Source organism: Miniopterus natalensis, chromosome X (assembly GCF_054644295.1).
Source record: "Miniopterus natalensis isolate mMinNat1 chromosome X, mMinNat1.hap1, whole genome shotgun sequence".
NCBI lineage: Eukaryota > Metazoa > Chordata > Mammalia > Chiroptera > Miniopteridae > Miniopterus > Miniopterus natalensis.
This window is the reverse complement of record NC_142103.1, coordinates 71,990,992-72,016,707: the sequence shown is the minus strand read 5'-3', so window position 1 is coordinate 72,016,707 and position 25,716 is coordinate 71,990,992. Positions and strand designations below refer to the sequence as shown.

The 25,716-nt window shown below is 43.5% G+C and overlaps 1 protein-coding gene across 1 annotated transcript in view; it reads right to left on the bottom strand.

The window, feature by feature from the left end:
• The window catches only part of SMC1A (structural maintenance of chromosomes 1A), a 31,113-nt gene extending 5,576 nt beyond the window's left edge, over positions 1–25,537 (bottom strand). The window contains exons 1-19 of the mRNA XM_016219658.2: positions 25,350–25,537; positions 20,147–20,335; positions 19,950–20,062; positions 18,904–19,107; positions 18,572–18,810; positions 17,402–17,660; positions 17,172–17,312; positions 16,301–16,383; positions 15,936–16,143; positions 14,792–14,977; positions 14,524–14,703; positions 14,287–14,433; positions 14,058–14,195; positions 13,186–13,302; positions 12,976–13,082; positions 9,660–9,801; positions 7,186–7,331; positions 6,941–7,094; positions 5,832–5,942 (exon numbers count right to left, since the gene is read on the bottom strand). Of these exons, the coding sequence (XP_016075144.2) occupies positions 5,832–5,942; positions 6,941–7,094; positions 7,186–7,331; positions 9,660–9,801; positions 12,976–13,082; positions 13,186–13,302; positions 14,058–14,195; positions 14,287–14,433; positions 14,524–14,703; positions 14,792–14,977; positions 15,936–16,143; positions 16,301–16,383; positions 17,172–17,312; positions 17,402–17,660; positions 18,572–18,810; positions 18,904–19,107; positions 19,950–20,062; positions 20,147–20,335; positions 25,350–25,458 (2,973 nt within the window). The 5' untranslated portion in view covers positions 25,459–25,537. The remainder of the gene's footprint in view (positions 1–5,831; positions 5,943–6,940; positions 7,095–7,185; positions 7,332–9,659; positions 9,802–12,975; positions 13,083–13,185; positions 13,303–14,057; positions 14,196–14,286; positions 14,434–14,523; positions 14,704–14,791; positions 14,978–15,935; positions 16,144–16,300; positions 16,384–17,171; positions 17,313–17,401; positions 17,661–18,571; positions 18,811–18,903; positions 19,108–19,949; positions 20,063–20,146; positions 20,336–25,349) is intronic.
• Between the last annotated feature and the right edge of the window lie 179 nt (positions 25,538–25,716).

Sequence of the window (25,716 nt, the reverse complement as noted above, 5' to 3'; positions counted from 1 at the left end):
AATCCAAAAACATTAAAATGGTTACACATAGAGAAAGAGAGGTGATGGGGATAGGAAAGGAAGCTAAACTTCTCTTCATGCACCTTGTGCTATACTTTTGGTTTTAGAACCATATGAAGACTACATAATTATAAGACAAAATTAAATCAAAATGTGAAAAACACTGGGTAAAAGAATTGTTGAGTGGGGGTTGGGGTGACGATAAAGAAGGTAAAGGGATTAGCTAAAGAACATATATGTATACTCTATGGACACAGACAATAGTTTGGTGAAGTCCAAGGAAGGGAGAGGCGGGTGGAGTTGGGACAACTGCAATAATGTGACATTAAATTTTTTAAATAAAATAAATTTTAAAAAATTGTTGGGGCCCTGGCCGGTGTGGCTCACTTGGTTGAGCGTCGCCCCATGCTCCAAAAGGTCACCGATTCAATTCCTGGTCAAGGCACATGCCCTGGTTGCAGGTTTGATTCCCAGTTGGGGTGCGTGCAGGACGCAATGGATAGATGTTTCTGTCTCTCTCTCTCTCTCTCTCCCTTCCTCTGTCTCTAAAAAAATCAATAAAATTTTTTTTTTAATTGTTGGGGAACAAGATATTCACAAGATGCCAAAGAATCATCCTAACGATGACTATGTACAAAGGTTAAAGTGTATGTTTAGTGTTGAAAGAGCTGGCAATTGATACTTTAACTGAGGACCAAACATAGCATCATGAATATGGGACATCCTGACATTATGTGCCTCCTGGCATAATGCAATCCAAAGTACAAAGCATCACCAAGGAAATGTTCTCACCAAAAATTACTTAACCCAAATGCATCAAGCCTCCAGGCTAGATCAAACTTTCAACTCATAGGAGGAAGAATAAGTTAAGCAATAATGAAAACAAACTAACACATCCAGAACATATCCATAACATATCCATTCTTCAAGACAACACATAGAAAAAGACAACCATACACTCTTCAAAAGATCAATGTTATGAAAAAAGGTGAGGGGAATGTTCCACATGAAAAGAAATTAAAGGGACAGAACCAAAATCAATACATGATTGGGTCATAGTTTAAAAAAAACTATAAACACTTTTGGAACAGCTAGGGAAATCTGAATATGGGCAGGATATCAAGTATGAAATTACTATACTTTTCTTAGGTGTAATATGGAATTGTGGTTATGGAGGCGAATCCCTTGTTCTTGGCATGAAATACTTAAGAGTTGAAGTCTGTAACTTCCTTCAAATAGTTCGGCAAAAACAAAAAAAAAGTGTGTAGTGCAGAGGGAGGGAACTGAGGTGAGAGAGAAAGCACACTGAAAAAACATTCATTGGTGAATTTAAGGTGAAAGGCATATGGATGTTCACTATACTATTCTTTCAATTTTTCTATAGGTTTGAACATTTTCAAAATTAAAGTTGTGAAAAATAAATCAAAATGCTAAAAATAGCAGTCCCTTAAAAACTGAAAACTAAACAAAGAAACCTAATTATATATTAAGTTGGTTAAACAGAGAATTCTTTCAAATTACTTTAAAAAAATTTTTTTATTGTTTCCCCCCTATTTATTTATTTTTAAATATGTTTTTCTTGACTTCAGAGAGGAAAGGAGAGGGAGAGATAGAAACATCAACGATGAGAGAGAGGCATTGATCGGCTGTCTCCTGCACACCACCCTGCTGGGGATCATGCCCACAACTCGGGCATGTGCGCTGACCAGGAATCAAACTGTGAACTACTGGTTCATGGGTCAACTCTTGACCCCTGAGCCACACTGGCTGAGTCTTTCAAATTACTTTAAAACATACAAACACAACTGTATATGCCCAATGAGCTATTAGCTTAACAACAAAAAAGAACCTCAAGGAGCCCAGCCAGCATGGCTCAGTAGTTAAGAATCGACCTAGGATCCAGGAGATCATGGTTCGAAACCCGGTCAGGGCACATTCCCAGGTTGTGGGCTCGATCCCCAGTGGGTAGCGTGCAGGAGGCAGCTGATCAATGACTCTATCATCATTGATGTTTCTCTCTCTCTCTCCCTTCCTCTCTGTGAAATCAACAAAGATATTTAAATAAATTAATTAATAAATAAACCTCAAGGAAATCTTAAACAGCATTCAAAAATTAAATTGTTACTAAGAGTATCTTACTGTGATTTTCAAACTATTACAAAATAGGATAAGTATGTTACTATGTTAGTGTTGCTAGGAACCAAGATTTTCAGCAAGAATAACTGGAGACTCAAATATAAAGTTAATGATGTTGAACTATGAGAATTATGATTTAACTTGGAAGTATCAATATAAACTCATGAAACATTTTCCTTCAAAATATAAAAATACAGTCTACTGTAAAGTTCTAGAAGCACCAAGCAACCCAGCTGTCATGAACACTCCAGTGTTCAGATGGTATTCACTAAATAATAGCATTTCCTACTAAAAAAAAGTCAGAGTTTCTGGGAAAAATGGCTAATTCCAGGTCTTGAGGTAGGAAATATAGAGGATGAGCCTGGAAGTACCAGGAAGCAACGAAGACATCAACAACTACAAGAGCTGTGTCAAAATGATTCAGAAGCCAACTTGAATGAGTTCCCACTGGCCAAAGATGCCAACTTGATCAATAAGAATAGCCAGCACCAGAGAGCACAACATGCCAAGTGTGTTTAAACCGCTAAGTTCAGAATGATGAGAAAACAATTCAGTGGACAAATCTTGAGAATGCCACAGAAATAACTCATTATTTTATAAAATGGTAATAAAGGTAAAGAATCAAGCACATATATCCTGCCTTTCCTATACAAACTGTAACTCAGGGTAACCAAATAATTAATGAGAGAAATTTCTCTTTACAGTATTCTAGCTAATAAACAAAGAAGAAATTATTTTTTTTAAGATATATTCTGAAATATTTACAAACGAATGATGTGATGTCCAGAATTTATTTTTAAATAACCTGGGCATGGGAAAGAAGGAGGGAGCATATGGGGGTGCATATGAAACAAGTCTGGCCGTGAGTTGGTAACTATTGAAACTGGCCATAGCAACATAAGACAGCACTGTATTGTTTTACTTTTGCATATGAAATTTTCCATAATAAAAATCTAAAAAATAAGGAAAAAAACAAAAATCAACTTGAAGCGGTTCCCAGTGGCCAAGGATGGGACGATTTGAACATCAAAAAGGAAAACAATGCCAAAAGACTACAACAGATCAAAACATGTTTAAAATACTTCTGTTTATAATAAATACAAATTAAAAACCTCATTGGTCATCTTTAAAGGTTATAAGGGCAACCAACTCATTTGAAGAGCTGGTAAATAACGGAAAACAATTAAGTATTTATCTGACCTTTTCTACACTAAATGTATTGCAAGGGAACTAAATAGATGCGAGGAAGTTCTTTTTAGATACCCAATTAGTAAGTGGAGGAATTAAAAAATTACAAAATTAGCATTTTGAAACCCTTAGGGGGATCTAGGCAATGATCATGAAGAGCTGATAAAACCAACTTGTGAAAGGCTGATAAGAGAACTTCGTAGAAATGGACGGGGCTAAAAACACCTAAACCTAGTGACCATGGTTGTTTTTCTTTTTTCAAACTTATACAAAAATGCAGAGAATATAATGAACTCCCAGGTACCTATTACCCAGCTTCAATAATCATCAACTCATGGAAAATACTCTGACATCTATACCCAATTCCTTTCTATATTCAATTATTTTAAAACAAATCTCAGACATATCATTTCATCTATAAATATTTCAACATGACCTCTAAAACAGGGTTTCTGAATCTTAGCACTACTGACATTTTGAGCGAGATGAACTGTTTCTGTGGAGGCTGTACTATGTGCTGTAGGATGTTTAGCAGCATCCCTAGATGCCAGTAGTAACCTCCGCCCCAGTTGTGACAAGTGGGTGTGAGGAGTACCTCCAGTCATTACCAAATGTCCTCTAGGGATGCAAAATCCACCCCACCCCCATTTTGAACCACTGTTGTAAAAGATAGGACAGTTTAAAATAAAACTCAATACGATTAACTCACCTAAAAATTTTAACAGCAATTCCTGAACATCATAAATCATCTGGTCAGTGTTCAAATCGTCCTGATTGTTTTACAAAAATTTTTTTACAAGTTTTCAGAGCAAGTTCCAAATAAGGTATACACATTGCAACTGGCCGACATGTCCCTTAAATCTCAATCTACAAGTTCCCCTTTGTATCTTTTCTTTGCAACGGATTCAAGGGAGGGCCACATATTCCAACTGGTTGATTTGTTTCCTATAGTCTATAAAAGTTCTCTCTCTGTATTTATTTTCTTTCTTCCCATTTATTTATGGAAGAGAACACATCTTTTGTCCTTCAGTTTCCAGTCTGGATTTGGCTGAATGCATCCCTGAGCTTTTATTTAACATGTTCCTCTGGCACCAGTGTTTCTTATAATCGGTGGATATAAAAGCTTGATCAGATCCTTGAGTTTTTGGCAAGAATATCTCATAAGCGATGTTGAGCAACGGTCAATCTTATCATGACAAAGACAGGACTGACAGACAGTGCACACTGATGTGATGCAAAAGGAAGTTCACAAGTACACAGCACCACCTATGACATATTCTTGTCAAAAATAGAAGATGAACCTGAATCCAATCAAACCCTAGTCTTAACTACAAGTTTAGAGGAAATACAGGGGATGGAAGAACATGTTAAATAACATCATGGGACATACTCAGCCAAATCTGGAATGCAGAAAATTGTGCAGGTCCAATGACCCAGTTTCTTCCATAAATAGGAAGAAAAGAATGTTACAGACTAGAAGAGACCAATTCAAACATATGGACCTCACTTGAATCCTGATTTAAACACACAAACTGTGCAAAAAAAAAAAAAAAAAAAAGATTTACGGGACATTCATGGAAATCTAAACATTTACTAAGTATTAGATGATATTACAGAGTTGTGGCTAAAATTATTTTTTATTAGATACTGTGGTTATGTTTTTTAAAGAGCCCTTCTATGAATGGAATATCTGGAATTTGATTTAAATAAAATAGGCCAATAGGGAGAGGGAAGGGTATAAAAAATGAGACTGACCATATGTTGCTATTGCTGAAGCTGGCATTCTCTATACTTCTGTGTATATTTGAAAATTTCCATAATAAAAAGTTAAAAAAAAAAAGTCAAGCCCCCTGGCTATAATGATGGATCGGAAAGCATTAGAAATTATTTAGGAGGTCCATGTGAGAGGTGAAAGCTGCCTATACCAGTGGGAACAGAAAAACAGAGAATTCAATAGATATTTAGGAGATAGAATGGGTAGGGCTTGGTAATTCACTGAACAGGCAAAGTGAGAGAGGGAATCTAAGATGAGGCTCAGGTTTCTGGTTTGAACCTGTGGCTGGCTTTGAGAAGGGGCAGATTTGGGGAGGAGGGCTGGGGTTTGAGGTACCTGTGGGACCTAGCATAGAGATGGTAGCTGAAGGCAGGAGAGTGAAAGATGCAGGATGAGAGAAAGCCAAATGAGAAGGAAAGAGTGCCTTGGATGGAGTGCTGGGAATCCTCGAGGTCTATCTGTTCAGGAGCCTGTTCTGTATTGGGGCTGAGACGTGTACATGCCTGGAAGGGGAAGACAAACAACCAGCAGGGATGGGCACAACCTGGGGAGGAGGAGGATGTGCAGTTGTCTCTGTGTGCACACAGGGAGACCCTGGATCATAACTCAACCCTACCTCTCTTGCCAGCTTGCCCTTCTTTCTGGTCCTGGTTTCCAGTGGGCCCCAGATGAGCTGACCCTCTCTCTGGACAGCTGGGAAAATGTCCCCTACCCCCCAGAGGCCAATCCTCACCTTCAGATCCTCACACAGGTCACCATAGTCGATCTCGATGAGGGCCTCTCGTGCATAGATACTGGAAGTTCGCTGAGAACCACTCACTGAATCCTCTCCCTGGGAGCTACCCTGCAATGGCAATAGGGAGTGGAATGAAGCAGACTGGCCATGAGAGGGCCCTCTAGAAGGGGCTGGGGACTCTGCAGCCTTCAATGACTGCGAAAGCACCTTGCGGCAGGATAGCAGCTTTGAAAGCACAAAGATCTGAGTTCAAAATTGAGCTCTATCACTGCCTAAGGGTGTGATCCTGGGCAGGTCACACTGTCAGATCCGAGTTCTCTCATCTGTAATTGGGGGGGGGTAATGCCTGCCTGGCAGAGCTGTGGTTTGGATTAGGAGTAATTATGTCACATGATACCATGAGATATGGTGTTCAAAATATTTTGCTCAATTAAACTGAAATGCTATTTTGGAGGAAGGGAGGGAGAAAGACATGTGGGACTGAGATACATGTCCAGGCAGAAGATGAGACCTACACAAACCTGCTCTCAGTTAACATTCACACCCCTTGTTACCAATCTTCACTTTCAGTGGATAAAATGCCTAAAATGCCTTGGCCCCTTTATCAGCCAGTAACCCTCCCGTTCCTATAACTATGTTTCGTCACCTCTGCATTGCTGATGTCTCTTACCCAAGTCTCTCCTGGCCAACCTCCCTCACTGCAGCTAAGCTATAATCCCTCAGGTCCTCCAGCTTCCATCTTCCTTTACTCTTGGCTAATGTCCCTCAAACCCCGCTCCTACCAATACCCATCACCTGCTGGAGCTAACTTAGCCCAAGTCCTAAGGATAATGAATGGTCTCATCTTCTCCTGGCTTACCTCCCTCACCACCTACTGGCATATAGGTCTATCCCCAATGCAACTTCCCTCTCACACCAGGCTACTACCTTTCTCCTCACCTGTCTCCATAGCCTCACCCTGCCATCCCTCCTTATGTCCCTCACCACCCTTGCTGCCCACCATCCTTCTCTCTCTCTCCTGCCCTACCTGGCCACTTTCACTTTCATCTCCCATCCCTGGTTAATGTTGCTCACAGCCCACTGCCAACACCAGCCATGATGCTCACCTCTTCCTGACTAATATCATCCATGGTGCCCTTAGACAGTGGCAACTTGATGTCCTGCATCTTGCAGGCCTGTAGCAGGTTGTGGCGGTCACTGCGCTTCTGTTCAAGCTTGGTTTCAATGGCTGTCACCTCCTTCTGTAAATGGGTCATTTCCCTGAGAAGATCCAGGGAGACAGGTGAGACGCAAATCCAGCAGGCTGTCTGCTTTACCTACTTGCCCCAACCCCAGGTCTGAACCCACTCACTTGTTGGCGCCCCCCAGTTTCTTACGAATCTCCTCCATCTCATGATTCTTGTCATTCACCTCCGACTTCTTGGCCAAGTGCTGATTCTTTAGATCTTGTAGCTGGGCCATGGTCTCATCTATGATCTTCATGTGTCTTTGCTCCTCCTGGTCCCAGCAAGGGGAACAGGACAAGAAGTGAAGGCTTTCCTTATCTCTCCTTAGGATCTTCTCCCTTTGTCCCCACCCTTTCCACCAGTTTGTTGGAGCCTCTCTTCAAGAAGCTCTGCTTTCACACACACACACCCCCCCCACCTCTCAAGCTTCTTTTATCTTATTCTAAATTATCTGGCTGCCCTCATTTTATCAGTCGCCTACCGTAGAAAAGTTCAAAATATACAAAAAATATTAAGCAGGGGTGACAAAAATCACTCATAATCCCACCAGCTAGAGATAACCAATCAAATTTTAGCCTATTTCCTCCCAGCATTATAGACAGCTCTACATAGTTTAGATTATAATTAAAACTCGATATTCTGACTTAATGTTATACTTGAGCATCTTTTGCACATCAAAACTACTGTTGTGAGCTATATAATAACATTAATGTGTTTTTTTAAACAATATGATGTCTTTTTTGTATGAGTCACATATATGAATGTAGAAGGATTTAAGTCGATCAATACCTGTAGATCTGGAAGAATACACACTCCATGGAGTTAGCTCAAGGAAGAGTAAGGGGACTGGCAATAAGAGTGGTCAGTCAAAGGGGACTATAGTCTTACTTATAATGTTCTGATTGTTTAAAAGGAGACTGTTTTGTTTTCATTTTGATCTTAAAGTCACATAAAGAGGACGTATTGGCAACTTACTCTCAAATGGCTCATAAAAAATATACATACACAGAGAGTGTGCAAAAGCAAATATAGCAACATGTTAACGACTGATGAATCTTGGTGATGGGTAAGGGGAGTTCTTTGTGCTATTCTTATAACTTTCTGCTAAGTTTAAAATGATTTCAAAATAAAAAGTCAAAAAGTCATAGAAATCTATGATTCTGGGTCATCTAGATGTCCACCTAGTCTTGCCCCAGGATTTCACTGTCCAATTTGTATTTGCATTTAAGATTTTGGTGACACCAAAGAAGACTACTTTAACCATTGAGGTTTAATGGGGGGGGGGGGGGGACCAAAACAAACGAACAAAAAAAACCCTTGCCCAGCCAGGCATGTAGCTCAGTGGTTGAGCATCGACCTAGGATCCAGGCGATCGGGGTTCGATTCCCGGTCAGGGCACACGCACGGGTTGCAGGCTCTATCAATGACTCTCTCATCATTGATGTTTCTCTCTCTCTCTCTCCCTCTCCTTTCCTCTCTCTGAAGTCAATAAAGATATATTTAAAAAAACAAAAACAAAAAAAACCCCACAAACCAACAACATAGGCAGACAAAGTAGTCACGATATGTTCAAACTAAGCGAGGATCAAAGCACCTCAGGAGGTGATGCCATGGGGAGCAGAGATTTCAGAGGAATTTAATTTAAAGAGAAGGGGTGTGGGAAAAGTGAGTCATCAGGCCATACCCAGTGGCACAGGCACCCTGGACTCATGAATTCAGCCGTGGCAGTTAGCACAGGCGTGCTGTGAAAAGGGACTAGGTCTCAGCAAAACACCATTACCTGGTGCACTGAATTAACGTGGTTAATTATTATAAAGGTCAATTTGTAACTCTGTCTTGGCTTTCTGGTTAAATGTTCCAAGAATACACGGTGAGCAAAAGTAGGTTTACAGTTGTGACTACGAGAAACTGAGAGTTTATTCTTCTATTATTGTATTTTCCCTCCAAGCAACTGTAAACCTACTTTTGCCCCACCCTGTGTATGTTTGTATATATGTTTAAGCAACATTAAGGATTTTTAAAAGCCAATAGTAGAGATCTTGGGAAAAATCCTTTAAAGGGGGTCCATATATTACTAAAATTTAAACACCATTAAAATACTTGTATGAATGTAGTATAAATGTGCTAAATTCCCAATTCCCAGGGGGCACTGGATAGTTTCATATGAAACTATAAATGCTTGTAATAAACATCAACCTGTGTGCACAAAGCTGTGCCAGCATTTGGAGTTCCTTGGGTACCACTTGAGTTAGAGGGGATCAACACATTCTCAAGATTCAATGGATGGCGTCACATGGCTTAAGAATGCTGGTCTTGTTCGCTGTGGTATTAAGCATTATCCTTTTTAAAAAAACCTTGGGTAATGTGACAGGAAACAAATTACATCTGATTGTTGCTTTAATTTGCATATGTCTGATTTCTAGTAACTAAATTATGGGTATGTTTATGGGATATTTGAATCTTTTGAACTGTTTCTGCCCCTTTTCATTTCCTATTTAGGTGTCCATGTTTTTATTTCTATTAGAACTTTATAAGTTATGGATACTATCCTTCTATCATCTCCCAATTTTTCATGTCTTTTCATGCTCTCCTTCCTTACCTTCTTGAGCTTTTCTATCTCATTTTCATCCTTTTTCACCGTTTGCTCCCACATGTGCACTTTATCCTGGTCCTCCTTCAGTTGGTTCTTTTCAAAATCCAATTGGATGCCCAAGCGAGTCTTCTGATTCTCAAACTCCAAACTGTGGGGAGAAAGGAGATCTAAGCCCAGGGATAGGGATCCAGGGTTACTGCTAAATTTCAGTCACCACTCAGCTTATCCATCTACACCCACATAAAACTGTTCCCTGAAGTTGGAGAACTAAGTTCCTCAGCCTAGCTTTGTAGAAATGGCACAAGTAGGGCAAACTGCCCAAAATCCATTAGTCTCCCTTTAAACACTGGAGGACTCCAGAACCCCCAGCCCTAACCTCCTAGATGGAAGCACAAAAAGGTCCACCTCAACCCACCAGCTATGATAATTACTATTTATTAAGCCTCTGTGTACTTTACATACATTACCTCTAATCCTCTAATCAACAGTGCCACAAGTACGTAGGCATTATTATCCTAATTTTACAAATAAGGAAACTTGGGCCAAGAGGTAACAGACCTTGCCCAAGGCCACAGAGCTAGTAAATGGCAAATGTGCGACTGAAATCAGGTCTAGCACCAAACCCAGGCTCCTTCTATGGCATCATTGCAGTACAGAGAGGTGGGATAAGAAGGCTAGCATCCCAACTCTGCCATTTACTAGCAGTGCATTCTTGGGCAAGTTAGTTATCCTCTTCATGCCTGTTTCCTCATCAGTAAAATGGAAATAGTAACAGTACTTACCTCAGAGTTACTGGGAGTTTTTTTAATGAGTTAATATGTATAATGTCCTTAGAACCATGCCTGGCACCTAGTAAGTACTCAGTAAATTTTAGTTACCATCATTATTGCCAGGTATTCAACTCATATTGACTCTTTCCAACTACTACCCCCATGTGTGCACCCCTACCCCAAAATTCCAGAACTTCTATGGGGCAGAGCTTGGGTAGTAAAAACCATGGAGAAAATACTAGATTCCTGCTATTGCCCTCCTCCCCATATCTTCAGAAATTCAGAGTATATAACCAGTATACAGATATTAGCAGGCCAGGCAAGGGTAACTTCCAACTGCCCCACACCCACAATATGGTGTCACAGATGCTGCCAGATGTCATGCTAGCAGTTTTAACCTATTAGTCACTATAATCCAAATGGAATGTAATTAACTCTATAATTTTGAGCTGTGCAATTTTAAGTCCAATCTCCTAAGCATGACTCATAAAGCCCTCTGTGATCTGGCTCCCGCTGACCTCTCCACCATCCCCGCCTTCCACCTGACCCCGTTTCTATGCTCCAGACATTCAAAACTATTTAGTTTCCAGAACAAGGCATGGTCTCGCACACCTCTGAGCATGCTGTTCTCACTGCCTGGGATTCTGCTGGCCTGGCTGGCTAAATCCTACTCACTCTACAGGTCTCCATTTCATCATTTCTTGTTCTGTAAAACCTTTCCTGAAGGCTGTGAGCAGGTTCTTAGTTTCTATTACACCATGTTGAATTCCTCCCCTTTTGGCCCATTTGAGTTAATAACATACCACAGTTCCTAACAAACTTATGACTGCTGTCTGCGCAAGACCTTTGTCTCCTTTGGCTCAATCCCTGATTTTCACTCCCATTATCTTCCTTACAGTGAGCACGTACTCCAAAGTGACATACCTACACACACACACACACAAACGTAGCCTTAAAATGCATATCCTTATAAAATGTCATTGTTTTTAAATTTACACAAATGCACGGTTTTATAAATTTATCCATGGTACTGCCCGTAAATCTAGTTTTTGCTCTAAACTGCCATACAGTATTCAATAGTCTATATACTCATTACATTTAACGTATACTTCCCCCAGTGATGGCTGGGTACATTGCCAACAACATCCTACTACCAAATTATGACAAGATGAACAACCCTGAATGTGTTCCTTTGTGACCCTGTAGCAAGAAACTCTCTGGGATATATACCCAGGAGTGGCTTTGCTAAGTCATAGGGCTTACATACATTTATTTTCACCAAATACCACTAGTTGTTTTAATTTGCATTTGTCTGATTAGGAATGAGACTGAACATTAATTTGCAATTAGCCATTCAAGCTTCTCTTTTCCATGAAATGCTAACTACATCCTCTGTCCAGCTTTCTATTGGGTCTTGTTTGGATTTTCTCTTGATTTGCAGTTTCTTGACCATTTCCTCTGTATTTTCTATCTACCTATGGTACAGTATCGATCATACTATTCTGAAATTACTGATCTACTTGTTTGTCTCCCCTACTACTCCATAACTCAACTCCCTGAGGGCAGGGACAGTCTCTGATTCAATTCTATATCCCTTGAGCTTGGCTTGGGGGTAGAAGAGCAATGGATATTTACTGTATGGGTTATGAGCTAGATGAACTGCTGACTGTGGCCTAAGGTCCAGCAGATGAACCCCTTCAGAGAGACTATATAGTGTTCATCTGTCCTATCTCCATCTCCCAACCCCGTCCAGTACCTAACACAGGACAACTTGGCACAACATAGGTACTCAAGAAAGGTCTGTTGAACAAATGAATAATCTGATGTGGGGAAGAGAGGAGAAACTGTTGTTTCTTCCAACCTAGAATTTCATTCCTACTCCCCTGCACTGTCCATCAGGTTAATAATAAAAGCTAATATTTATTGCTCTTAGTAGGTGCTAAATATTATGCTAAATACATTATAAGGATTATTTCACCTGATCTGCCCAACAATGCCATGAGACAGGTGTCATTATTATCCCATTTTATAGATAACGAAACTGGGGCTCAGAGAGATCAAGTCACTGCCTAACATAAGGAATTGTGGAGCTGGGATTTTTAACTCAGGTAAATCACGTTTAAAGCTGACACTCTTACCCGGCCGGGCGTGGCTCAGCGGTTGAGTGTCGACCTGGGATCCAGGCGATCGGGGTTCGATTCCCGGTCAGGGCACATGCCCGGGTTGCGGGCTCGATCCCCAGTCGCCGGCGTGCAGAAGGCAGCTTATCAATGACTCTCTCATCATTGATGTTTCTATCTCTCTCTCTCCCTCTCTCTGAAGTCAATAAAGATATAGTTTTTAAAAAATTAAAAATAAATAAATAATAAAGCTGACACTCTTAACCACTAGACTACGCAACGCCACCTCTCTAATGTCCCTATTCTCTAAGGCTGACCTACAATAAACACCCATCTTTCTAAGAGCTGCTCCCAGCCTTATGACGGCATGTGGCTTTCCAGGATATCAGGCTGGGGTCTCAAAGGCAATGCATTCTCTATATCTCCACTTACCGCTTCTTGGCGATTTCATTCTGCCTCTTCACCTTCTCTTCCTCAAACTCCCGAATGTTACGCACACCAATCTCCCGACAAAACTCTTCAAATACCTCATCCTCTACCTGACAGAAGAAAAGGAGGGCAAAGGCCCTTTGAGTCAGAGCGCTGCTTCCAGCCCCAGGCCTACGCCAATGCACGTGCTGGCATGGCTCATCCCCCACCAACCTGGTTCATCTTTTCCTTCAAGTCTTTCATTTCCCTCTCTCGGCTCTGGATGATCCTCTTGATATCATTGATGCGAGGCCCAAAGTTGGCTAGCTCACTCTCCAGCTTGGACTTTTCCTGCAGGAAACGGGGTTGAGAGGGTACAGACAGACCAGGCTCCTTAGAGTAAAAGAGCCACCCCAACCACCCTGGCCCCATGGACACAAAGGGCTAGCTCTCTACACGCTGAGAGAACGTGACTTAGCACCAAAGCTCCGTCGTCTCTCCAACTACCACATGGCTTCAGATATGTGTTAGAATTCAGACTTTTTGATTTTAGAAAAAGGCAAAACTACACACACACACACAAAAACATAACACCTCCAATAACACCTCCAGGGTGGTCTGGGGAAGCACCTCATGATTAAACACATTAACATATCTAGAAGACTAGAAGAGTACCCCCACCTACAGGGACTGAAATGCCTATAGCTCATTTTCAGTTCACTTTTAGAAGCTCAAGTACTTATTACATGAATGAATTATGCTAATAATAGCATCTAACATTTACTGAGCACTTACTGGTTACAAAGAATCAGTCTAAGCACTTTACAAGTATTAATTCATTCAATCTACCCTATGAAGCAGATAGTATTCTAACTCTCATTTTACAGTTAATGATAAAAAAAACTAATACCAAGAGGTTAAATAACTTGCATAATGTTATACAGAGCCAAAATCTGAACCCCTGGCTGTCTGACTATGCTATGTTTGGTTCCCTGGAGCAGCCTGGGAGGACAGAGAGAAGTGCTACAAGTTCCCTACCCTAAGACACCTGGGCTAGGAATGGGAAGATGGCCTTTAGAAAACAGGGCTGAGACCAGACCCCACACCTGTAGATTCAAGGCTAGATGTCGTGTCTTGGTCTGTTCTAGGTCACTCTGTGAGTACTTGAGCCGCATCTGCAGTCCGTGGGCCTGAGACTGCACCTGACGTAGCTCTGCTTCTTTCCGCTTTGCCTTCATCTGCTCCTGAAGTGGACAAGAAGGGTGAGGTGGTAAGGTGGCAGCCGGTCTGAGCTTAGGACCCTCACTCCTAGGGACAGAGCTGCCTGTGGCTTACTTTTAGCTCCTCTGTCAACCGCTCCTTCTTCTCTTTCAACTTGTCTACCGCTTTCTCATCCCAGCGCCGTGCTTTGGCCTTCAGGTCACTGGCCCCACCAGAGATCACTCCTGACTTCTGGAACAGGGTCCCATCCAGTGCCACTGTCTACACACAGAAGGGAGAAGAGAGAAGCTGAATAGAGGACTCTCCAAAACTAAGCCTGTCCAGCTCCAATCTGGGCAAGGGAATCTAGACCTTGTGGCGCTGGTGGCCTCCAAAAGCAATGCGGCGGGCATCCTCCACATTGTCACAGACAAGGGCATTGCCACAAGCATACTGCAGGGCCTTTTTGATGTGAGGTGGCTCATAGCGAATGACATCAATCACCAGCTTGGCCCCCTTCAGCTCCCGGAGTTTTTCATCTGTAGGTTTCACCTGTAGGAAGAAGTTCAGTAGTGGTCAAACATGGAGGGCTAAGAGGGCCCTTCACACACTGTCTTGACCCCATCCCCACCAGCCTCACCTCCAGGTAATCAAGAGGCAAGAATGTCTCAGGCTCCCCACGCTGCTCCTTGATATACTGAATACAGTCTCGGCCTGTCTTCTCCGAGTCCACGATAATGGCATCCATATTCTTGCCCAAAACCTTGGTTACAGCGATCTGATACTTCTTTTGTGTGGGCTGGCAGAGGTCAATGAGGCGGCCATACTGAGGAAGTCAGAAAATAGAAGCATGAGGCTTTTGGGAGCTGGCTCAGAAACCCCAACTCCCAGCTTGCACAGATCAGAATGTGTATAAGGAAAAGAGCCCCCAGGCTATGAAGAAAAAGCCTACTCTGGCCCCAAACAACAACTTCAGACAGTCATGTCTAAATCCAAAATCATCTTTCTAAACCTCACTTTCATCATTTCACAGACCACTGCCATCCCAGACACTCTTCCAGATACCCTATATACATTATCTCAAATTCTCACAAGTACCCAGCAAAATAACTCTCTTTTCCCAGTTCATTTTCCCCATTCTCCCCAAACCAATCATGGTTCCCTAAGAATTATCAGATAAAGGGAAAGATCTTGAAGGGCAGGGACTGAGCCTAATTCACCCATACAAACTCCCCAGCAGTGTCTAGAGGAGATCAGGAAATATTTATGGAACCCAATTAAGTTGAACCCAGGGATGAGATTATAGTAATAGAGGGATAATACTCAGCAAACTTAGGAACTCAGGATTTGGTTCAAGAGGCCAAGAGATCTGATAAAGCCTGACGAACGAGCCAGTTGGTACATAGCAAGGGAGCTCATATTAAAGCTTGCACACAGCTACTTCCTGGGGGACTAATTTCTGCCCCATGGCCCCACCCCCTTCCAAGGGCCTCTCTAGTTTCCCTGCCTCCCACAAAACAGTGGACACAGCAAGACAAAACCTTAAGGAAGATGCAACTGGCGTGATAAAAAGAACATGAGGTTGAGTCAGAACAATTTGGGTATGAATTGCAGTTCTTACACTCATAAACTGTGCTCTTTTGGGCAGGTCAATTTAACCTGAGTCTCAGATGCCCCAGCTGGAAAAATGGAATTAGCAATCCTGTCCTCACAGGGCTGCTGAGAAAATGACCCAACTGAGTGTGAAAGTAAGTGCTCAAGAAATGAGTTCTCTCTCCACTTACCACAGAGCCAGGATACAGGCGTTTGATGCTTTCCATAATCTCTGCCTTTCGCTGTTGGCGACTGCTTTCCTGGCGGTCAATGCGGGCATCCCCCAGCTGCTCCATCACCTGATTCAGCTCCTTATTGATCTCATCAATACGCCGCTTAGCCATCTCCACCTCCTCTGTCAGCTCCCCCTCTAGCTTCTTCTGCTCCTCTAGAGACTGCCTACAGAGTAAGGGGACACAGAGGTTACCATGGCTGGTCAGGAAATAGTCTGGGCTGAGAGGGCCCCTCTGGGGGTCCTGCCTGGGGAGGGTGGGGATAGGTAGGGTTCACAAGAACAGGCCTGGAAATTAAGAAGGAAGGCTGCAGAACCACATACTTGCTAGTCGTGATGTACTCCTCCAGTTTCTCAATCCGCTTCTGATTCTCTTCAATCTCCCGCAGCTTTTGCTTGATCTTGGCCTGAAAGAGACATCACCAGGGGCTGAGCAAGTTAACTCTAAAACAATGGGGCCCAGGCTCACAGCCCCGATGTGCCTGTTTATCCAAGAGTCCAACAGCCCAGGACAATCTGTCACTATTGCAGGAGGCTTACTAAAAAGCAGACACACAGACAGTGCTTGGTGTGGCTCTGCTAACTGATGGGGCCTCCCAGGACCCAATGAGACCCTCTCATAGTGTTCTGCCCAGCCTGGGCTATTTTCCTCACCACTCAGGGTGGCTCAAACCAAAGCCAAGTAAAGCTTTCTGGGCCTTTCTGTACCTGTTTTCTCATCTGTGAAATGCAGGTAACCTCCACTTCAGAAATACATATTGAGTGCTTAATATAGGGTAGCTATTAATACCAATGGTTAGTGCCAAAAGAAGTGCTTAGCAGAATACCTGGAAGGCTGTAAGCTCTCGGGGTAGTACAACAATTTCCTATTATTATTATCTTACTCTTATCGTTATTAGAAAGGCAGTAAATGAGGTATAATTGATAAAGAGTGTGGGCTTTAGAGCTAGACTGCCCAGGTTCATATTCTGGTTCTGCCACTTAATAATGAGGTGACCTTAGGCAAATTGCTTCACCTCTGTGATATAGTTTCCTCATTTGGAAAAAGAGAAATCAAATGAGTGAATACATGTAAAGTATAGTGCCTACCACACAGTAAGTGCTTGCTTGATGTTAGCTATTGTCATTACAGTTAAGACTATCATTACTTCCTTTTCTCTGGATTATCACCCCCAATCCTGTAACAAATGCCCACCTCTGTCTCTACTTTCTTCCGCTCTTCCAGATCCAGCCGGTCCTGGTCAGCTTTCTGGTCACGATTGAACTTCTCCAGCTCCTGGGCCAGGGTAGCTGCTCTCTTGCTGGCTTCTTCTTTCAACCGGTGGTATTTCTTCACCTGTGTTAGAGAAAGGGAAGGAGGGCATAGATGACCAGTCAGTCCAGCAATCTCCCCAGCCTCCTCGTCGCCAACCCTCCAGAGCTTACCTGATTCTCCTCCAGGGTCAAGTCTCTGCCCTGACTCTGACTCTCCTCTTCCATCCGTTCCTCAAACTCCTGCCGGGCTTTCTCCACTGAGAGCATCTCCTTTTCTAGCTCATCCATGTCACCTTTACGTTTCTTGTAATGCTTCTGAGCATTCTGTAGGGACTTCTTCGCTGCTTCCAGTTTCTTGATTTTGTGGGAGGTATTCTCCTTGGCTTTGATGTACTGAGGCCGCTTCTGGTTCAATTCTGAATCCTTTTCCCTTTTGCCAGAGGGGAGGGGGAAAAGTCAGCACTGATACAGAAGGGAGGGTTCCTAGGCATTCTACCCAAAGAAAGGGGGGCCCAACCCCCCCCCCCAGCCAGCCTCAGGGAATTGCCTAAAAGAATAAGGACCTGATGCCCCACAGATCCTCAAAAAAGGGGCAGTCTGACTACTCCTTGGAACCTTCAACCTGGCATTCCAGGCACTCCATAAGGTAAAGCTGCCACCCTGGCCTCAACCATCCAGGTCAGAACCCTCAGTAACAACTGTAAGAATATCCTGTGTTCACTTAGCCGTCCCCCATCTGACCTAACCTTTTAAAATTCCTGTCGCTTAAACTCCTAGCCCATTTTCCTCTCCTAGGAAGGCATTCCCAACCATTCCAGTGCCTGGGACTCTTGTCGCTTCCTCTCACTTGGCAAATCACCACCCTTTCATGTTCTTCTTCTGAGTACCTATCTACCTGGAGCCTAAGTACTTAAATACTCTATATGCCTAAAATGCAAGCCAAGCCCAGCCAGTGTGGCTCAGCAGTTGAGCATCGACCTATGATCCAGGAGATCGCGGTTTAATTCCCAGTTAGGGCACATGCCCAGGTTGCAGACTCGATCCCCAGTAGGGGGCGTGCAAGAGGCATGTGATCAATAACTCTCTCATCATTGATGTTTCTATCTCTCTCTCTCCCCCTCCTTTCCTCTCTCTGAAATCAATAAAGATATGTTTTAAAAATAAATAAATACATACATACATAAAATGCAAGTCAAGAAATGCGCACGGTCCTGGCCAAAGCAAGTCAAGGGGAAAATAAAAAACCTAGTATGGGCACTGGACTCCAGGCTCAGAGAAGCCCTAGGAAACAGGACAGCCTCTTGGTTTCCCACAAATTGCACGCCCAGGCCTGCCTCTTACTTGATCTCCTTCTCAATCTGCTGCTGCTCCCGCATCATCTTGCCCAGCTCCTTCTTCTTCTCCTTCAGCTCATCCTCTACCTTGTCCATACGCTTCTTGTCCTTCTCAATCTCCTTGTTCTTAGAAGCCAGTTCCTTATTGAGTTTCTCAATTTCCACTTCATTATGATAAAGCTTAAAGAGCTGCAGCTGTACCTGAGCTCGCACCACCTCATCCTTCAGACGCTGATAGCGGTCAGCCTGTGCAAATAGGGACATGGAGGCAGGAAATGCATCAGTAAGGCACTGGGTCCCCATCCTCTCTCAGAGCCCAGAGGTAGCCTGGCCACCTACCTCTTCTTTCTCTTGTTTGGCCTCCTTACGCTCAGCTGCGATGTTTTTCTTACGATGGTAATTAAACTGTGTGTCCTCTTCGGCTTTCACCATCTCCTTCTTTCGCTTATCATACTCCTGGGCCAGCTCTCCAGAGCGACTGATCTCTTCAAATAGAGCTGTCCTCTCTTTGGGGTTCTTCATGGCAATAGATTCCACAGCACCCTAGTAAAGGTGAAAACACTCTCTCGACTTAGACCCTAGCCAGCCCAGTTCCTCCAATCTGCTCCCACTCAATCATTCAGAAGGTCACTGATCCTCCCACACTGGGTGCCGCATTTCACACTGGGCTTTTAGGACACATTCCTAGCCTTTTGAGGTGCATGGAAAACAGAAGAGACAGAAGCAAAGCCAACACCATGCAGTGACAGAAGTAGCACAGAAAAGGACTAAAGGAAGCTTGGGGTTAGGAGACGGGTAGGAGTGTCTACATGGAAAGGCTTCCCAAAGGTGACATCTAAGCTGAGTTTGGAAGATGGGGAAGGACTAGCCAAGAAAGTGAGAGACGAGGTTATTCCATGTAGAGAAGAATTAATGTGAAAAGACCTGCAGGCAAAAGCAAGCAGGTGAATCTGGGGAACTGTAAATGGTTTAATTAGGCTGGAGTGCAAGGTTGGAGGGTAAGAGTATTGGCTGATGAGGCTAGTGAGGTAGGCAGAAACCAAAGGATGGTGTTTCCTGAATGACAGGAGTTTGGATTTCAGGCTAAGGCAATGGTTCACAAACTTCAGTGTGTATAATCATAACCTGGAGAGCTTGGTAAAACACACATTGCTGGGCTCCACCCCATAGTCTCTGAGTCTGTAGGTGTAGGATAGAGCCTGAGAATGTGCATTTCTAACATTTCCCCAGTTGATGCTGATCTGGAGACTACAAGGGCCAAACTGTACTTAGGAAGCCCAGTGAAGAAGCTGCTACATTAGTTCAGGGCAGAGAGGAAGCCAGAGATGGAGCAGGGCCAAGGGTTGGCAAAAAGCAGAGAGCCAATAATTGTTTAAAATGCCCACCTGGAAGACGAGGAAGTTACGAGCTTTGATGAGAATGCCCAACTTCTCTAATTCCTCACTGTATTCATGTAGCTGGACCACTTTGTTGTTGATCTTGTACTCAGAGGAACCCCCTACAAGACAATGCATGAGTTGGCCAAGGGTCAGGTCTCCCTTCCTCCCTAGCCAAGGAGAGCCTTCTGGCCAGGCTCACTCACCAACAATAACACGGGCAAAGGTGCGGTCCTCAGCACCCTCCTCAGAGTAGACCATGCTGACAAAGGCCCGGTTGGCAGCTGGCTTGCCCACAGGAGCTCCATGGATCAGATCCCTTAGAGTCTTTACTCGCAGGTTGCTGGTTTTTTCGCCCAATACAAAGCTGATGGCATCCATGAGATTTGACTTACCTAAGGGAGGAGGGGACAAAGAAGAGAAGGGAAAGTCAGGAAGAAGGGGAAAGGAAAAACAACAACAAAGGAGATATTGAGAGGAATACGAATGTTCCCTAAGCACTCAGTACTCAGACTCATGGGAGGAGAAAATATTGCACTGCCCCCATAAAGACGGAGCCCAACCAAAGTCCTGGGTGAAAAGCTCAGAAAAATGGACCCTCTGCAGTTATTATAGTATCCAAAAACTAGAACCCCATCTAAGGAAAATACATATTTACAGAATAGATTGTTCTACAACCTTTAAATGTTTTTTAATTGATTTTAGAGAGAGAAAGGGAGAGGGAGAAAGAAAGAAACACTGACCAGCTGCCTCCTGCATACCCTCTACTGGGGAACAAGCCCACAAGCGGGGCATATACCCTGACCCGAAATCGAACCCGTGACCCCTTGATGCATGGGATGACACTCCAACCAACACTCCCACCACCTGAGCCACACCGGCCAGGGCTGTTCTACAACCTTTAATGACATGGGAAAATGCCCACAATAGGAAAAACAAGCAAGATACAAAACCCAATATAGTTTACTCTCAACCAAGTTATTAAAAAACAAAAACAAGGCTGAAGGAAGGGGGAACGGGGAGTTGTTTAATGGACAGTGTTTCAGTTTTGCAAGATGAAAAAGTTCAGGAGATCAATTGCACAGCAATGTGAATATACTTAACAATACTGAACTGCACACTTAAAAGTGATGATGATGCCTGGCTGGTGTGGCTCAGTTGGTTGGAGTGTCATCCCATGCATTGAAGGGTTGTGGGTTCAATCCCCAGTCAGGGAGCATATAGGAGGCAACCGATTGATGTTTCTCACATCGATGATTCTCTCTCTCCCCCTTCCTGTCTCTAAAATCAATAAAAACATATCCTCGGTGGAGGATTTAAAAAAATAATAAAATAAAAATGAAAGTGGTGATGATGATAAATTTTTTGTTGTGTATTTTACCAATTTTTTTTAAAAGGCATATTCCTATTGTGACACAATATAAAGGACACATCATCTATGAAGTATCTTGCCAAAAATATTTAACCTGAATTTAAACAACTTTTTAGACCTCCCTTCAGGTTGACAGGAAATACAGCAGTTAGAGGAACATGTTATATGTCACCATGAGGAAACCTTAAGACAAATGGAATGTGGGATGTTCTACAAGACAATTCGCCTGGGATTTTCAAAAAGTCAATGTCAAAACAGGTTAGGAGAACCATTCCAGAACACCAGAGATTACTGAGACATAAGCAAAGGCAGTACACAAACTCTGATTGGATCCCCCCCAAAACCCCAAAAGACATTTTTGGGAGCAATTAGGGAAGCCTGAATATGAACTGGATGATTGATGACATGAGGAAATTAACTTTCTTAGGTGTGATAATGGTATATCGGTAACAGAGGAGAATGGTTTTAGGAGATGAATGCTGAATCCCTTAGAGGTGAATGTCATTAAGTCTACAATTTACTTGCAAATGATCAAGCAAAGCACACATGTATATCTGAAAATTTTCATAATAAAAACCTGGAGAGAAGGAAAGGCACAGGAAAAAAATACATGAAAATGTAAACAGCTTAAGAGTGGTCACTTTCAGAAAGGAAAGTAGGTAACAGGTCAGGAAGAAATGGAGTCTTCATTTTACTGTATAATCTCTGGGAGTTTTTGAATTTTATACCATGTGCATTTATTAGCTATTCAAATAAATAAGTACGATTTTTAACATTAAGAGTGGTTATCTCTTCAGAAGAGAAGTCACAGTTTTTACTTTCTTCATTTTAGACTCCGAAAAAAGATTTTAAAAAATTTAGACTGCGGTTAGGGGGTGGGAAACAGTTTAATCTCTATAAATTGTATCTCAAGATTCTCCCCAAACATGTTATGTGACTGTGAACTGAGGATCTCATTTCTAACACATATCTACTACCCAGCTATGAAAATGGTAGCCCAGCCTGGCCCGGCTGGTGTGGCTAAGCGGTTGAGCGTCGACCCAGGAACCAAGAGGTCACGGGTTCAATGCCCGGTTAGGGCACATACCAGGATTTGCAGCGCAACCCCAGTAGGGGGCATACAGGAGGCAGCCGATCGATGATGTTTCTCTCTCATCAATGTTTCTATCTCTATCCCTTCCTCTCTCTCTAAAAATAAATAAAAACGTATCTTTTAAAAAACAAAGGTAGCCCAGGTCCTTCCATCGAAGCAGTACAAGACAGATTAAGAGCTTGGTTTCTGGGCAGGTGAGGCTCAGTGGATTGGGTGTCATCCTGTGCACCAGGTCACTAGTTCCCCGTCAAGGGCACATACCAGGGTTGCAGGCTTAATCCCCAGTATGGGGCATGCAGGAGGTGGCCAATCGATGTTACACTCTCACATCCATGTTTCTTTCTCTCTCTCTCTCCCTCCCCCCCTTTCTCTCTCTCTAAAAAAAAAAAAAAAAAAAAAAAAAATCAATAAACTGTTTAAAAAAAAAGATGTTTTGGGGTGGGTACAGGGTGGAGGGGGTCAATGGAGGGGAAAAGGGGACATCTATAATACTTTTAACAATAAAGATACATTTTTTAAAAAAAGAAAAAAAAAAAGAGCTTGGGTACTAGTCCCATAGATCAGGTTGTAATCTTAGTTTCCCCTACTTCTTAGCTGACCTCACCTGGAAAATGTGAAAAATCATGACTCATGAGTAAAACATGTAAAACAATGCTTGGCACATAGTTCTCTGTTGGAGTGGCAGGAGCACAGGCTTGGACAGGTACGGGTTCTGATCTGGCTCTGGGAATGTGTGCAAGTGATCACAACTGTGTCTCAGCCTCTTCCTATATAAAACATAGATAATGGGATCTCTCTCCTAGGGTCATTGTGAGAATTGCAATGTAAAGGGGCCCAATAAACAAAGTACTCAACACACAGTAGGTGCTCAATAAATGGCAGTCCTATTCTAACAACAAGTCTGACTCGGCAATGTCTCCCCTCATCACAGCAGGACTAGCACACCAAGCAGACCAGGAGTCAACCTTTTAGGCACCATTTTTAACCCTTCGGGCTTCTCCTATGCTCTCCCAGGACGGTAAGAACATCTTACAACCAAAGGCCTCCCTACTCAAAATCACTCAGTATTATGAACATTTTAATAATATGCATTATGAGCTGAGCAGTGATAAAACGTTTTAAGAAATGTCTTCTTTGAGACACAGACCAGCGATGAAGATACAAAAACATACCTACCATGAATACAAGACAGAAGAAAATAAACGTTAATGTGTACCAAGTGTCTGTGTGCCAGAGAAAAGCAATTCACTGAAGGGAATCAAAGAATGCCTTGTGGAGGTGGTCACTGAAGAATGGGGGTGAGAGGGGCAGTTAGGCCAAGGGCTTTTTTGGAACAGCTGGGTATACAAATCTACCTATGTTGAGGGGATTGAATGCTTCTTTCCACCATACCCAAATCCTAAGACACTGAAGTGGAACCCCAAGCATTAGCCCTCTAGGCCAGTGGTTTTAAAGAGGTTGGGAGGAGGAGTGACTTTGCAACCCCCAGGGGACAATTTAGCAAAGTCTGGAGACATTTTTGGTTGTCACACTTGGGGGGTGTGAGGGGGCGCTACTGTCATCTTGTAGGTAGAAGCCAAGGAGTAGATGCCACTAAACATCCTACAATGCACAGGACCAACCTCACAGCAAAGAATTACCACGCTGGAAATGTCAATAGCCACTGTTGAGAAACCCATATCTCCATTGAGAGCCAAACACAGGCAAGAGACTCCAAGGGAGGTCGTCAGTTTGAGCTACTTCAACAAAGGCAGCCACCTCAGGCTAGTAAATGATTTTGCTAGAACTCAAGGGTGGAGGAGCACAGCAGGGTCCCCAACAAACCCTTGAAGGGGAAGGCCGATGGAACCCATGGTGTATCATTTAGAGATCAAGAGTTAAGATATGAAATAGAGGCCTGACATGACCAACCTCCCCCCCCCCACGTTTTATTGAAATATAACTGACATAACATTATATTAGTTTCACGTGTACAACATAATGATCCTGTATCTGTATATACTGCACCACAATAAATTTAGTTAACATTCATCACCTCACATAATCACAATTTTTTTTGTTGTGAGAACTTTTAAGATCTCTCTTAGCAATTTTAAAATATACAATACAGTACTATTAACTACTGACACCACCCAGGTCACTCTATCACATCAACCTGACTCATTTCTGGCAAAGCACTTTTCACAGCTGAAAATGATCTTATTTTCTCTTTCTTTATTATGTAAATTCCCCAGGAGCAAGGCTTATTCTATTCTCAGCTGTTCCCACAGCACCTTGAATAACTCCTTATAAAACTGTAAACACCCAGTTAATTTAGTAAGCGAATAAGTTCTGATTTTTTAGCGGCTTCAGAGCTAACAGAGGGGCGAGTTCGAGGCATCCCCGCCTCTGAGATGGGGGGAGTGGACAGGGATGGAGGGCCAAGACCCCAAGCACTCTGGAGACGCGAGCGCTGGGTCTCAAATTCAAAATTGCCCGCCTCCAAAGGAGAGTAAAAACAAAACAAAAAAAAAGACCGAAATTGGAGCGTACCAATGTGAAGCGGAACGGATTAAATGTACCGTTTGGGACCGAAAGCCACGAAAGGGCTACCAGCTGCCCATCTTCCAGAGGGTGCATACAAGAAGGGGAGTCTAGCTGGCAGCGGACTTGGGACCGTCACTTTTGGCGGGAGGGGGCAGAGGAAGGGGGAACGTACAGTCCGGAGCGTACCACTCAGGCCGGAGTGGGGGCCGCGCAAAGAGCGGGCAACTGACACCAGGGGAAGAGGTTCAAGTCACAGCACCCGAGCGGCGAAAGCGGGTTTGGGCCGAACCCCCTAGGGAAGTGCAAGGAACCTGTTACGGTTCGCGACATTTCAAGTAGCACGGGCTGGGTTGTACTATGACACCGGATAGGGGTCCGGGGCGGGACGTACGCAGGGCCGCAGCAGGGTTTATCTCACCAGAGCCATTGGGTCCAATGATGGCGGTGAACCTCTGAAATGGTCCGATAATCTGTCTACCCTTGTACGACTTAAAGTTCTCAATCTCAATCAGTTTCAGGAAACCCATGACGGCGGCGGCGCCGGCGGCGGTACGAATGGCCGCGCCGTACGCCGGGAACTGGAGTAGCCTGCGCGGGAAACACCGCAGTGCAGGCCGGGCGGATAGTAAACCTCGCGAGAATAAGTCCAGGCCAAACGGGATTTCCGACTTCCGGCTCGGGCAGGAGCGAGGGGCAGGGTCTTCCGGCTGGCATGGAAGTTTTGTTGATCCGTTGCCCAGGGCGCGAGTTTACCAATAGCGTTTGGGTCCCGCCCCCTTCCTTGT